This window comes from Ursus arctos, unplaced genomic scaffold (assembly GCF_023065955.2).
Source record: "Ursus arctos isolate Adak ecotype North America unplaced genomic scaffold, UrsArc2.0 scaffold_24, whole genome shotgun sequence".
NCBI lineage: Eukaryota > Metazoa > Chordata > Mammalia > Carnivora > Ursidae > Ursus > Ursus arctos.
This window is the reverse complement of record NW_026622919.1, coordinates 16,392,611-16,408,639: the sequence shown is the minus strand read 5'-3', so window position 1 is coordinate 16,408,639 and position 16,029 is coordinate 16,392,611. Positions and strand designations below refer to the sequence as shown.

General features: G+C 38.7%; 1 protein-coding gene across 5 annotated transcripts in view; it reads right to left on the bottom strand.

The window, feature by feature from the left end:
* KANSL1 (KAT8 regulatory NSL complex subunit 1) overlaps window positions 1-16,029 on the bottom strand; it is a 177,706-nt gene that overhangs the window by 37,303 nt on the left and 124,374 nt on the right. For all 5 annotated transcript variants that reach the window (XM_026512561.4, XM_044389154.3, XM_057318237.1 and 2 more), the window contains one exon: window positions 8,202-8,306. In XM_026512561.4, the coding sequence (XP_026368346.1) occupies window positions 8,202-8,306 (105 nt within the window). The remainder of the gene's footprint in view (window positions 1-8,201; window positions 8,307-16,029) is intronic.

Below are 16,029 nucleotides of genomic sequence, written 5' to 3'. Positions count from 1 at the left end.
GATCTCGGGTTTGTGGGGTCGAGGTCTATGATGGGCTCCACACTCAGCAGGGAGTCTGCTTCTCTCCCTCTGCCCTCCGCCCCCGTGCACGCACGATCTCTCTCTCAAATAGATAAATCTTAAAAAAAAAAAAAAACTATACAATTATGTAAAAGTAATTTTGAATTTTTAAAATATGTATGTATGTAATCTCTACATTCAACATGGGGCTCAAACTCATGACCCCGAGATCAAGAGTCGCATGTTCCTCTGACTGGAGCCAGCTAAGCGCCCCTGAATTATTTATGTTGAAAAATTTCAATCAGCATGATGCTGTTACATACAAGTCCAAAGGCTACCTCACCTAAGATTTATATTTACCAATACCATTGAAAACACGCATCAAGAATCTAGAGAAATACAGTAACTGCTAAAAACAGTCCTAAATTCTTGTTAAACTTATTTATCCACATTCCTGTTTTATTTTATTTTTTTTTTTTTTAAAGATTTTATTTATTTATTCGACAGAGAGAGAGACAGCCAGCGAGAGAGGGAACACAAGCAGGGGAAGTGGGAGAGGAAGAAGCAGGCTCATAGCAGAGGAGCCTGATGTGGGGCTCGATCCCGGATCGCCAGGATCACGCCCTGAGCCGAAGGCAGACGCTTAACCGCTGTGCCACCCAGGCGCCCCTACATTCCTGTTTTAAGTCCTAATTAGTCTTTTTTTTTTTTAATATGGTCAATCAAATATTCCTCAGCCAGTATCTATCACTCTACTCTCTATCTCAAAATCCTTGTTGGGCCAATGCACTATTCATTGTGCCTGGTGATTGCAAAACTTAAAAAAAAAAAAAAAAAAAAAAGTTGTTTCTGCTTAACCAATGGTAGATTATAGTTTGGACTGTTTAAAAAGAAAAGGCAAGAGCTTACATTTTTAGCATGCCTTTCTTCTGAGAAAGCATTTATCCTCTGACTTGTTATCACCATCACTTCACAAAGTAAGGAAAGGGTAAAAGAAACGAGGCTTATTTTACAAATAGAAACAAATGCAAATAATGAAGTCATCTGTCAAAAGCCACAGAAGCAATATTTTGTTATACAAACCTCAATTTCAAATCTAGTCCTTTAAAAAATATTTACCCAGTGATTACCTTTCCTGGAAGAAAAAAAGGGATATAAGAAAATATACATGTCGCTTGCTCATTTGTGCAAAAGAAATATAGGAAAGCTAATCCAAAAACTTATGGAAATGGCCACCTACAGAAGGGGTGAACAAGATAGAAAGAAGGGAAAATGGGAAGAGGGAACAATAGTCTTCTGTATAGCTCTGACTCTTAGAAATGTAGTAATGCTTCACATACTCAAGAAAATAATAAAGGGGTGCCTGGGTGGCTCAGTCAGTTGGGATCGAGCCCTATACTGGGCTCCCCGCTCAGCAGGGAGTCTGCTTCTCCCTCTCCCTCCTCCCAGCTTGTGCTCTCTCCCCCTCAAATAAATAAAATCTTAAAAAATAATAATAATAATAAAGATCAACTGGTGTGTGTGGGAGAGAGAAAGTGGAATATCACAGTAAGAAAAGAACCTAACTGTATTATGAAACAATTACATATCACACTGAAAGGATGAGAAAAATAACCTAACCGAAGTATAACTTCAGAAAATAGTATTTTGACTGCATGTTATAGGGCAAAGATATTGTACATAATACTGTCCTCTGGTTAGTAAATACATTTCTCACAGGGGTATGAGTTGGCAATTATGAAACTACTTTATGTAGTAAAAATGAGTATCAATTAGGAAGGAGGAAGGCTGTGGTGTTGGACTGGTATCAATATGAACTTACAGTTTTTAATACATATCCATATATGTATGTATGTATGTATGTATATGTATGCTTTAGCACACGTATGTTTCCCAGCTTTGTCTGTTGAGAAGTCCTAGAAGCAACGCTGCCAAGCAGCAATGAGCACAACCAGTACCAGATCTTGGTTTCTGAACTCTGTTGCCCAATAAAAGGAAACAGGGCTGCAGCAGGTAAAATACAAGATGAGCTTGGAACATCTTTTGGTGCCTAAAAGTAAATACTAACTGAGGGGAACATGCCGAAAAGACACAGGAACCAAGATAAACAGGCCCAATACCAAAAAGTTGCCTCAACAAGTGGAGCAACTGAATGTATAGTAACAGTAACAGATTATAATCCATAAAATAAAATATCCATGAATCCATTCTGATATAACAAGTGAATGACTGAATAAATACATAAATAAAAGAGAAAAGACAGCTTTTCCTAACAGGATTCCAACTAACAGATGCAGAAAACAGAAAATCACCATTCAGTAAATACCACAGTAAAACTGTTGCAGGCAAAAGCCACTAGTAGATGATAAAATTGTGGATTTTTTTTTAAAGATTTTATTTATTTATTTGACAGAGAGAGACAGCCAGCGAGAGAGGGAACACAAGCAGCGGGAGTGGGAGAGGAAGAAGCAGGCTCCCAGTGGAGGAGCCTGATGTGGGGCTCGATCCCAGAACGCTGGGATCACGCCCTGAGCCGAAGGCAGACACTTAACGACTGAGCCACCCAGGTGCCCCCAAATCGTGGATTAAACTATAATGAGCAACAAAATATTACATAGTATCTCCTCATGAGACAGACATTCATTAAAAGGGAAAAATACTAACTTTACAGTGGGGAAGGCTGGCAGGCACCACCTTAACCAAGTGAAAGAAGCTATCACCACCAACATCATGTATCCCCAGTATAGTGCACTGAGAAGGGCACAGTATCACTTCTGTGGTATTACTAAGCTAAATGCATAACCTCTATTTATGATAAAACATCAAGAGACTCCAATTGGGAGGAACATTATACAAAATAACAGACCAGTATTTTTGTATTAAAGCTATGAAAGACAACAAAGAGGAGGAATCATCACATATTGGAAGAGATTTAAAGAGATAGGACAATTAAATGCAGTGTGGGATTTTTGGACCCCTATCCCCCCAAAAAATCAGAGAGAAAATAAGGGAAATTTGAATAAAATGTGAATAGTACTGTATCAATGTTAATTCCTGGATTGGTGTACAATGATTACGCAAGTTAACCATACTACAGGAAGCCACGTGAAGGGTGCATGGGGCCTCCATGTGCTACTTTTGTAACTTCTGTAAGTTTAAAGTCATTTTTTGAAAGTTTTAAAAAAATGAAGAAAAGTTTACCTAGTATTTTTGAGTAAAGCAAATTTCCTTCATACACAAATCTTGTGATCAGTCTACAGCTGCCTGTCACCTTACAGGATGAAGTATATAATAAGCTCATTAAGATAAATGGAAAGTCCATTACGAATTGGCCCAATCATCCAACACTCCATCAAAGAAAAGTATCTGTAGTTCCTCCACAAAGCCAGGCTCTCTCAAGCCTTTCACATCATACATACAGTACCCTCCCCGTCGAACTCGTTCTCAATCTTCAGCAAGTCCATAAGGACTCAGCTCAAGTACATCCTTCCTTATTACACTACCTTCCCTGACCTCCCTTAGAAGTGAGAATTCTTCCCCTCTTTATTCCCCTGTTACATGCCTGTTGAAAGACTATGAAGCTCTCAAGGGAAGATACCTGGTTCTGCTAATAGGTGTTTCCTAGACACACGGCACAGTCTGGAACAATAAGCTTTTACCAAATGTTTATCATGGACCAAACGCTGTTAAAAACATATTCTAATTCTTCGGTAGTTAATTATCAACCATTCTAAAGGGGTACAGAAATAGAGCCACTCTTACCTAAGACCCTTGAGGGGTGATGTGTCATGGAAATTCATACAGACTTTTACAAAGTCATACATTGTATGCACTGGGTTAAGTGCTTCAAAATCAAATACAAATCCAAACCCAAAGAATGTGAACACCGAGAGTGAACTGTAATGTAAACCATGGACCTTGGGTGGTTGTGATATGTCAGTGTAGACTCATCAGTTGCAACAAATGTACCACTTTGGTGGGGGATACTGGCCATGGAGGAGTGAGAGAACACACGCACAGGGGAATGGGCAGAGGGAGAGGGACAAGTAGATTGTGTACTGAGCGTGGAGCCCAATGTGGGGCTCAGTCTCGCAACCCTGAGGAGATCATGACCTGAGTCAAAATCAAGAGTCAGATGCTTAACCGAATAAGCCACCCAGGTGCCCCATGATTCTTTCTCTTCTGTAAGTTTTCAACCTGCTGTTTAGTATGCCAGTACACTTTTTATTCTGATATTGTACTTTTCAATTCTCCATTTTGTGTTCCACAAGTTCCATATGATTCTTTTTCTAGTTTTCATCTCTCTGCTGAGATTCCCCCATGTTTACTATCTTCTTTAAATCTTCAAACATTATTTTTATTAGATGCTTTTAAATTCTTATTTCCTAATCCTAATCTAGGCCATTTCAGGATCAGTTTCTACTGTTTTTTTCTCATGACTAAGGAAGACATTTTTCTGTTTACCGACAGGTCTAATAAATTGTTATTGTGTAATATATTGTATATGATATGTTACAAACTCTGGATTCAATTAATTTTCCTAAAAGCATGTTGATTTTTGCTCTAGTAGGCAAATTTCTATTTGGTTAGAAACCACATGGACCTTGATTTTGTAGTTTCATGCCTTCACAGAAACATATTAGAGCCTATTTTGGATTTTTCCTTAATCCTATGGTGAGTCCCTTAGTCCTGGGAAAGTCTTTAAATCCTAAAGCATGAGCCTTCCTTGGTTTCAATTTAAGGCCCAGACCCAAGGTATTTTACCAAGTCACGGTAGAATTCAAACTCCACAATTCTGGGGCAGTGACTACATTCTCTGCTCAGCTCTTTCAGCCTACCACATGTTGCTTTCTACTAGGCTCTATCAAAACTCACTGAACATGTGAAGTTCAGGGGTTCGATTAGCTGAAAGATCGCAGAGGGATTTACATAGATTTCGGGACTAAGCCCTCCACCCTCATGACTCCCTCTTTGCCATTATTCCTTCCCTCAATTTCTAGCTACTTGGCAAGGGTGACCTCCAACCTCTGACAATATGGAAGCCGATGAGATTGGGACTCTCTAGTCGAGTTCTAAAAACCCTGTACCAAATGGACTGAGGAGGCCCTCATCTCTGAGAGTGTTTTCTGTCTGAAATTTTGACTTTCTCTGGTAATTTTAAAATGCATTCTTCCTACCTACTAATAGGCATATAGGTTCCAAGTTAGCTCTTTTCACTCATTTATTCGTAATTGGGGAAAAGGAGACTACTATTTATTCAGGAGAGGGAAGTGGGAGGAGAAAGAAGGAAAGGACATGTTTTAGAACATGGGAGAACAGTTCTCAACAGCTTTATACACTTCCTCTTTCGAGGAACACACCCTTTTTGTTCAGAAGGTTTTTTAATTTCATATCAGAATTTATTCGTGCAGCAGTTGACTTTATCAGCACCTGCAAAGCCCTTAGTTTCTCTCCTCCATGTATTCTACCCTTTCAAACTGCCTTTGAGTTGTAAGTCAGACCGAAGCTTGTTTGTTTTTTAAAGGGGCATTTTATTAGGAGTTTCTCCCTTCTTCTCCCGAACTACTCTGTGGCATAAAAACCCACTCTGTCTCAGGGAACATTTCCTGCTTGTCTCTATGGCTCTAAAAAGGCTCACCCATGCATTCAGTCTCCAAAATAATTCAGTTTCCGCAATATCTCTACTGTGCTCATAACCATAGCAGATATATATTGGTTCAGTCAAGAAACACTCATTCAGTTTGTAAATAAGGCAAAAAGATGATTATGTGTCCTTTCAGTGTAACACTTGAACATCATCTAAACAAGCCCTCCTAGGGTCATATAACTCTCAATAAATTACTTAACTTTGTTTTACTTACTATTTATACCTGATTAGGGCTCAGATGCCTCAAGTTGGATGTTTATTTTTAGAACACTGAGGACTTAAAACTGATCTGTGTCTAGTTGAAAACATAACTGCAAAGGTAATGGCTTTATTATTCTCATAGGATATTTTAAGTTTTGGAGGCTACTGAGCAACCTCATTCCAGCACTCATCATTCTCACCTTAATCAGTAAGTCATGTTATTTCCTTGAAAATTGTGTTTAACTTCTTGAAACTGTATCTTAATAGTTAAAAAAAAAAAAAAAATCCTCTTCGGCCTTTATTGAGTTTCAGAAACAAAAATACAAAAATGAACAACATAGCACAAAAGAAACACCTCTGACATAATTATTCTTAAACCACAAGTCTTCAAAAATGTTTTTTGAAAGGGAGGAATAAAAAAGGGGGGGGCAATAAATACTTCCATTATGGAAAAAAATTAATAAGCAAAATAGAAACGAAAAATAGGGTGGTTAAATGTGAGTATGAAAATTTACAGCTGCCCCTGTGTCAAGTGTGACTTAAGATTTTTTAAAACAAAATTGAAGACAAGGTATATATCACTTTTCAGAAAAGAATCTGGGTAACAAAGAGGCAAATTAAAGATGTAGCTTAAGGATTACCTTAAGTGCTACAAATATAACTCTAAGTAAGCCAACTGTATTTGAGCAACCAAAACTACTACATGAAACAAAGGTGAACAGTCCAGTCCCTACAATGTATTACAAACCTACAGTGAAAAACTCTGCTTGGCAGCTGACATATTAAGCATGAGGAAAATGATCTTGACTTTCAAGAACCATATGATCTAATACTAAGCATACTCATGCAAGTAAATGGTGGGAAGGAAAAGGGACAAATCTCTAAGGGGTGCACACACATGCACATATGTGAACATGTGTAAATACAACAATGAGAATCAGAAACACAATGAGACACTGTCATGTCCTATCCTTCATAAACATTGAGGTGAGAAAAACTTGACTACAAGAGATTGTCCAAAAATCTTTGGAAATCCTAAATATACAAATATATAAATATCTTTACAAAATTCACTCCCAATCATGTTTGCCTCAAATCTCACATTTCCTGTACCTCATACCACCAAGCACCAGCTGACCTTACCCGTGTTTTCTCTCAGACTTACAACTTTTTTTCTTGGCTAGAGCAATCACTAAAACAGTTCACAAATCATTTGTAAAAAATAATTCTATAGATAGCATATAATGAACTTACACTATGGACTTAATACTAGCAAAAATCTGGCATTCTACTCTTTAATTTATTTTAAACCCTTTTCCAGTTAAGAACCATTAATCTTGGGACACCTGGGTGGCTCAGTCGGTTAAGTGTCCGCCTTCGGCTCAGGTCATGATCCCAGAGGCCTGGGATCGAGTCCTGCATTAGGTTTCCTGCTCAGTGGGGAGACTGCTTCTCCCTCTCCCTCTGCCTGCTGCTCTGCCTACTTGTGCTCTGTCAATAAATAGATAAAATCTTAAAAAAAAAAAAACCACATTAATTTCTTAATGTCCTCACATTTATCCCTGGCTTTAAGTTCTCTCATTAGAAAAGTTAGTTTCCAGCATATCACGTGAATTCCTGCTTAAAATGATAATAATAAAGGATAACAAGCTTTGTTGATTTGCCAATGCAATGAGAGTAGCTGGTTTAATGCAGGATTTAAAGATCCAGCACTCTAGCCTCCCCTGGAATTTATAACAAATTACTTAAGAAATGTTAATATTCATAAAAGCTAATGAGCTGCTGGGGGGGGGAAGTGAAACAAAAAAGTGCTCTTGGGATTCAGAAGTTAAAGAAATTTGGGTTTTGAGAGAAACAGAGAAAGAAAAGGAATCATGGAAGAGGAAGATGTGGGCTAGGCTCTAAGGATATGGAAGATCATAGAAAATGACAGCTTTACCCTCATTACAGAATTAAACGGGGTAACTGAGAGAGAGCTCTTTCAACATCTCTGTGAGTGAAACCTCTAGTCCAACCTTTTCATTTTGTAGTGGCCCAGGAAGGCTGTCTTTCTTGTCAAAATATCCAAGCCCCACGGTCTCCTGATTCTCAGTAATACTCCACAATGCCACACTTGCTCTGGCTGTGTTGAGTTAGGAGCTGCTTTTAAAATCAAGGTCAACTACACAGCTGCAGGAGGAGCCCTGTGCCACTCTATTCAGGAATTCAGGCCTTGAAATGCCAAAAGTGATAAAAGGGGATATAGTCCCCTTCCTTCAGCCAAAGCCAGGATCCTTGTTATACAGAATAAACTGTGTACTGATGCAACCCCCGAATTCTCATTTATTCCCCCTTTTCTGCCTTTTATACTTACCAATTTATCATTCCCATGATCTGTCTTCACTTCAGAACTAAGTGGAAGAAATAAGTCTGTTGTTGTATGCTCCGGGGGAGGTGCCTCTCCAAGAACTATCAGCCCCTGCAAGACAGAGAGAAAAGCAGCATAAGTGAGTCGTATCATAAGTCACAAATTTAATTTAAGAGTTAACAGCACAAGAGTTAGGGGTAGGCGACTGGTTTACCAAAGCCCTTTTCCCTTTTCCTATGGTTCTGAAACAAAAATACATCTTTGCTTTTCCCAAGAGTTATTTCAACACAAAGCCTAGCAGCAGCAAAGAGTAATGCCTAAATCAGACCCAAGCTTCCCCCTTTTCCCACTTGAATGCTGTGACCTACATAAGCTTGTTACCTTTAGCATCTTTTAATCTGGACTCTTTAGCGGAGTATGGTACTTTAAACTGTATTATTACCGAAACTATACCGTAATAACAGCAGCAATGCAGTTTTTCTAGGTAACTTGATCACAGATGTGGCTTAAAGATCACCTTAAGTGCTACAAATATACATGACAAGCCAACTGCATTTGAGCAACCAAAACTACTACATGGAACAAAGGTGGAAAAGTCTAGTCCCTACAATATATCACAAACCAAGAACTTAAACAAAACTGTTCCAAAGGCACCTGTTTCTCATAAGCAGAAATAACACTCCAGATTAGGTTCCTGCTTCACAATTTCAAAATCAGATCTCACATTCATCCCAGGAAATAAAAAAATGCAAAAAGAAACTTAAAAAACGATTCCACAAATCCTATCCAGTCAGCAAGGACCCAGCCTGGTAAAGACAGAAGTGAGCTTACAGCGTCTTACAGTGTAGAACAAACAAAATGCCACACACACGAATCTCACCATGAACTCAGAGGTAACCAAAACCTAGTTCTGACACTGTGTAACAGAAAGACTGGGATGAAAGTAACCAGGGCTTTCTGTGTGTCTTTGATTCTCCTTTTCTGATCTAGAAAATAAGGAGATCTGCCTGATAGGACTCTCTTAATGGTAATTTTGTATTAGAATCACCTGGGGAAGCTTACCAAGCTATACCTGCCCAGCTTCAACATCAAATCTACTCTGAGTCCCTGGGGTTAGGGCTGGGTATTCTACATTTTTTTAAAAAGCTCCACTGGTAAGTCCTAAGGCAACCTCTAAATTTAAACATATTAGACTTGATCAGTCTTTTTTTTTTTTTTTTTTAAGATTTTATTTATTTATTTGACAGAGACAGAGACAGCCAGCGAGAGGGGGAACACAAGCAGGGGGAGTGGGAGAGCAAGAAGCAGGCTCATAGCTGAAGAGCCTGACGAGGGGCTCAATCCCGTCACGCCCTGAGCCGAAGGCAGACGCTTAACCGCTGTGCCACCCAGGCGCCCCTAGACTTGATCAGTCTTGACTCAGCATCGAATCCCGCAGTGAACATCCTAAAATACAGATTTCAGGGGCGCCTGGGTGGCACAGCGGTTAAGCGTCTGCCTTCGGCTCAGGGCGTGATCCTGGCGTTCTGGGATCGAGCCCCACGTCAGGCTCCTCCACTGTGAGCCTGCTTATTCCTCTCCCGCTCCCCCTGCTGTGTGTTCCCTCTCTCGCTGGCTGTCTCTGTCGAATAAATAAATAAAATCTTTAAAAAAAAAAATAAAATAAAATACAGATTTCAGGACCTAAAGATTTTGACCGTATCAACTTGAGCTCCCTAGCCATTCTGATACAGACTCTTGTAAGCCAGTGAACCACATGATCCATTCCTGGGGTCCTTTCTAACTCAAAAATCTCTATGAAATAGGGGATGCAAAGAGATGAAATGGAGAAGGGGGAGGGATGGTATTAAGAACGAGCAATGGAAATCTACCTGTTCCCCCCCAAAAAATGAAGAAAAAAACACATTTACAACAACCCCCCCCCAACACCTCCAAAAAAGAGAAACAACACTTACATATCCCAGAGTAAGACTATGACTAGCCTATGTAGAAAATGAAGTGGAAACTCCTCAGAAAGGGAAGAAAGACCATTAAGAAACATTTGCCCTAGCTTTCTAACTGAAATTTCTCTGGCTAAAAGAACTGCTGCAAAATATTTTCTTCTCTCAATCACACCATAAAACAGACTTCATAAACTTAACCATGTCAAAGTAAAAACTATTCGCAAAAACCAGTTATCCTGCACACTATTCTCTTAAAATAGTGCATTCAACATCTTCCCTGCTTAAGAGCCCTAGTTAGTTACACCGGTCCCATTATCTCCTAGAAAATATCTGCATGTATATGAGGTTGCTGCCACTGAGAGGGGGGTTATTACAATATAGTTACTAGGTAAATAAAGGCAATTAAAGGTTACAATACTACCTGCTCTTATGTCCTTTGTTTATATTGATTCTACCATTTTTTTTTTAAGATTTTATTTATTCATTTGACAGAGAGAGACAGCCAGCGAGAGAGGGAACACAAGCAGGGGGAGTGGGAGAGGAAGAAGCAGGCTCCTAGCGGAGGAGCCTGATGTGGGGCTCAATCCCATAACGCCGGGATCATGCCCTGAGCCAAAGGCAGACGCTTAATGACTGCGCCACCCAGGCGCCCCCTGATTCTACCCTTTAAAAATACATTTATCCAAAATGTCATTCATCCTTTCAAAGAGCTTGTCAAATCCAAGTCCCATCTCCTCCCTTGGTTAACTGAACCCTACTTGTTTTATCTACATTACCAGAGTTCCTAAAGCACTGGAATTACATCCTACATTCTGTGTATCTGATTCTCATTTCCAGAGCAAAACCTTGGGCCAATTTATTTACTATTGCCTCAATTTGTTTATTTTATTAACTAATGTTAAGCCCCTTAAAGAGTTAGACAAAATACAAATATATTTCAATCCCCCATATTCCCTAGCAGAATCATACATCAAGAAAGGAAATGTGTAACAATTGTTTCTTGAGTTTTAGGTTAAAACTTATTTTCCCTGAACAGGAATATTAAGTTTACATTAATTATAGCCAGAAGCCTAAATAATCCAATTACCAGGTATAAAGTTACTCCCTCATTTTTTTTTTAGGTGAGAAGGTAACTCAGGATATAATAGCCATTATTTTCCAGAGAGAGAGAACTTTTTCCTTAAACCACTGAATAATTTCTTAAAATAAACACCTCTCTGAAAGACAACAAGGACACTCTCCTGAGATTTATAAGACCTGGTAGGGACCATTTATTCCCCATCATTTTATAGACCCAGAGAGGATGGAGGCTGAAGGTCATGTCAACAGGCCAATCAACTGCAGACCTAGGCCTAAAGACTGAGTCAAACTACTCTTGTTCTTTCATTCATTCAACTCAAGCCATCATACAGGAGAGACATAGTCTTCCACCCCCCTGTATCCCCATCCAAACCCATTCCTGAAAGTGCTTACATTCCAATATTGGGGAAGACAGATAATAAACAAGATGAATAAACAAATTTTATGTAGTACATTTGAAGGTGTAAAATGCTAAAGAAGAAAGGACAGTGTGAGGATTAAGTGGGAGTGGGCATCTCGGGGCTATTACTGCACTCTATTTCTATATTTAGAAATACTTAAGACAGCAAACCAGCAGAGGCCAAGATACAAAGACTGGGAGAGTCTCCCCATCCTTCACCACTGCTCAAGTCAAAACCAGGATCATGCGTAGTCCCCCAGGTCTAGAAAACTCCTACACAAGGATCCAAGGAATTGAGATGGGTCATAGTTGCATGCAGTCATAATATATCCTTATAAATTATTCCTCTGTGGAAACACAAAGCTGTCCTATAGAAGTCAAAAAAAAGGAAGAAAAAAATAATATGAACCAAAATTGAAAAAGGAAGAATTGGTAGAAGGAAGCCTGATTACAAAACAGGGCAAAAGAAAGAAAGCAAAAAGGAAAAAATAGAAAAAAGTTTTAGACTTAATTGTTTCTATTTCACCAATTTCGTATAATATATGGAGTACAAGATTAAAAAACATCACCTCTTAATTTATAATACAGAATTAAGATGCAATTCACATACTCCCTCCCCTTTTCATTCTGAGTACGTCAATCTTCCTTACCCATCTTAAGATAAATCAGTGATTTCACTGAAGATCAGTTCCACAGGAACCATCCCGGGTTACCGAGACAAGACATAGCTATCCACAATGCCTTATATAACCCTGTAAGATGGGAATGTCAACTGCTTTATATCATTCTTAAAAACAAAGGTGTATTTCTATGCTTCTATTATTCCATTCAGCTCCTTTTCTATCCAGAAACTTCAATGCTCTTCTGCCTCTCACTCCCAATAACATGTCCATCCTTAGTTAGCAACTGCTGTGTAATCTCACAGATCACTCAGAAGAGATAAAAGAAAAACGGTTATGTTTTGTATTAAACATTAGAATGTTGAAGGCTGTGTTAAGAAGTCTCCTTTAGCAACAGAACCCACCTGGTCCCTGTGCTTTCCCCCTCAGTTTTATTTAACAGGTATGAAATTTCAATAAATATGCTCGAGACATATAAGGAAGACGACAGAACAGCAGTGTTAGATAAAAAAAAAATGCTTTGGAATTAGATAAATGGCTCTGAGTTCAAATTTAGCTCTGCCTCTTACAAACTTGTAAGGAGTAAGATTTGCTCTGTGATTAAATATACATAAACATACCTGTCTGTGTACACACTCCAGGTACATAGTTTTCCTTTCTCATTCTATAAGGCAAGGGAGCATCTTTAAAAAAAAAAAGCTCACTGAATATGAAAATTAAAATAGTAAGGAGCAGTGCACAGAGGAGTTCTTAAACACTGTATCCTTTCTCCAGAAAGCAATAGGAATCACTACTCCCAAAAGAAACTCTCAAGATTCTCTCAACCTAGAAGTTAATACTTTATTTGTGACAGAAAAGAAACTGGTAATCAACTAGTGGTAGTTCCCAAATTCATTTTCTTTTCTTTTCTTTCTTTCTTTCTTCTTTTTAAATATGTCACTTTAAGAAAATTAAGGTTAACATGTTAAAGAGGAAATCCTTAAAAAGAAAAAGCTTCACCCTCTAATTCCCCCACCTAAGACAAATTATAACTCTACAGTTGACTACCAAACCTAGATTCATCTCATGAAAAGGCCTGTACTACCCAGGCAATCCTAACAGATCTTGGAGCAGGATGGGAAATGGGAACATCAATCCACTTTACCAAAACACAGGCAGTTAAAAACCTCCCATTTTAATGATTCAAACAGTATGCAAGCTCTTAGAAGCAACTAACTTGAGCAACAGTCAAATGCTTGTACCTCAGCTCTGTGCTCACATGTTTACTTGACCATGAACAAACTGCTTACTTCTCTTACCCTCCACAGGTTTACCTTTACATGTGTAAATAGTAAAACGCTTAGCACAGTGCCTGGCACATAGTGAATGTTCAAAGACTTCTATTATTATAGTGATATGAGACCAGACGCATGTTAATTTATCTTCGGGGTAAATTTTATTGCTTATATGTTATACAGGCTTGAACAGTATCCCTCCAAAATTTATGCAACCTAAAACCTATAAATGTTATCCTTATTTGAAATTAGGGTCTTTGCAGATGTAACTGGGTTAAAATGAGCCCTACTGTGGGCCCTAAATCCCAATATGACTGGTGTTCTTTTAGGAGGGAAATGTGAGCACAGACACACAGAGACAAGATGGCCAAATGAGGACAGACAACCCCAAGCCTGGCATTTAATTGGAGTGATGCTGCTTTAAACGGAGAAACACCAAGGACTACCAGCAACCACCAGAAGCTTAGAAGAAGGAAGGAAAGATTCTTCCCTAGAATCTTCAAAGGGAGTGTGGCCTTCCCTATACCTTGATTGTAGAATTCTAGCCTCCAGAACTATGAGAAAATAAATTCCTGTTGTTTTAAGCTTACCGCTCAATTTGTGCTGTTATGGCAGCCCCAAGAAACTAAAACATTTGTTTTAAACAGACACTGTAGAAATATAAATATTTAATAAAGTTGTCGATTTTCAACATATTACTTATTAGGATTATCATTCAACTTTTATTCTTCCTATCACAATTTTGTAACAGACATTATTCAGACTGCAGACCAAGAAAATATATTATCTTGAATGCCTTATTTTACAGACCATGAAAACGGAGGCTCAGAAAGGTTCAGTGACTTTTCTTCCCAAGCTTATACAGCTATATGGTAGCAAAGACAGGACTAGAACAAAAGATTATCAACCCCAAGCCTGGCATTTAATATATTACGTTCTGAATAAAATTCTTGAAGAGTCAATAATTATGCATAAAACTCCAGAATAACCACTTTCCAGATATTTAGAAATACGTAAGACTTTTCAAAGTTTCCCAAAACTGCTGTCATTACTGCTGAGTTATGAGCTAAAGAATAAAACAGGAACCAAAAGTGAAGTAAGAATATCTTCTCTGGGTGCCTGGCTGGCTCAGTCAGTGGAGCATGTGACTCTTGATCTCTGGGTTGTGAGTTTGAACCCCACACTGGGTGTACAGGTTACTTAAAAAATAAAATCTTAGGGGGAAAAAATCTCACACACAGCTAGTGAGACTGTAAACCGAAGCTGTTGCCAAAATACTTCTCCGAAGTATGCATCAAGAACATAAAAGTATTCATGATACAACTTAGCTAAAGATGTTTATTATGATATGCTTTATAATTTTAATAAAGGGGTAATTAAAATAGTCGCCAAGAAAGGTAATAGAATGTAGCCAATAAAAATATTTCCCCCAAAAAACAAGAAGAGCACTCCAGTGAATTTCTGGAATAAAAGCTTAGATGACATATATGGGAGGCTGCAGAACTTCAAACTCTTGTCATTTTATCTTGTCAGTTGGTCATCCTTTAACTTCTGGCCTACTAATTAATTTAATGTATACAGTCCACACAGTATAGCAATTTTCTGAAGGCTTTGACCAGCACTAAGGCAGGACAAAAAAAGTGTTGCAACACTTATTTTTAAGAGCAGTAGACTCTTCAGCTAGCTAATAGAAAAAAAATCTTGAATGTAAGCTTCACAAAAGTAGGATTTTTATTTACCACTGACCCCTCTAAAGAGAACAGTGCCTGGTACATGGTAGGCACTCACCTATTTGCTAAATGGATGTCTTTTCCATGCACATTTATCCCTCAGTCAAACCCACACTGAGTAAGGGACTGTTTTCTTTTCTTTTTTAAAGATTTTATTTATTTATTTTGACAGAGATAGAGACAGCCAGCGAGAGAGGGAACACAAGCAGGGGGAGTGGGAGAGGAAGAAGCAGGCTCCTAGCGGAGGAGCCTGATGTGGGGCTCGATCCCAGAACGCCGGGATCACACCCTGAGCCGAAGGCAGACGCTTAACCGCTGTGCCACCCAGGCGCCCCAGGGACTCTTTTCTAAGTTGATTTTTAAAAATAAAAATTTTAAGTATTAGTAATAGTCACTATCCAGTGTCACTATCAAAGATAGAAGTTCTTTTTTTTTTTTTTTTTTTTTTTTTTTTTTTTTTTAAAGATTTTATTTATTTATGTGACAGAGAGACAGCCAGCGAGAGAGGGAACACAGCAGGGGGAGTGGGAGAGGAAGAAGCAGGCTCATAGCGGAAGAGCCCGATGCGGGACTCGATCCCGGATCGCCAGGATCACGCCCTGAGCTGAAGGCAGATGCTTTAACGACTGCGCTACCCAGGCGCCCCCAAAGATAGAAGTTCTATGGTAAGAATCAGGACTCTGCAGATCAGAGGACACAGAAAAACCAAAATCCCAAACACCAATGTCTAATTTCACTGGAACAGTCTTTCAGGAAAAATCTTATTTTTCCTTAAGAAAGCAAGGGA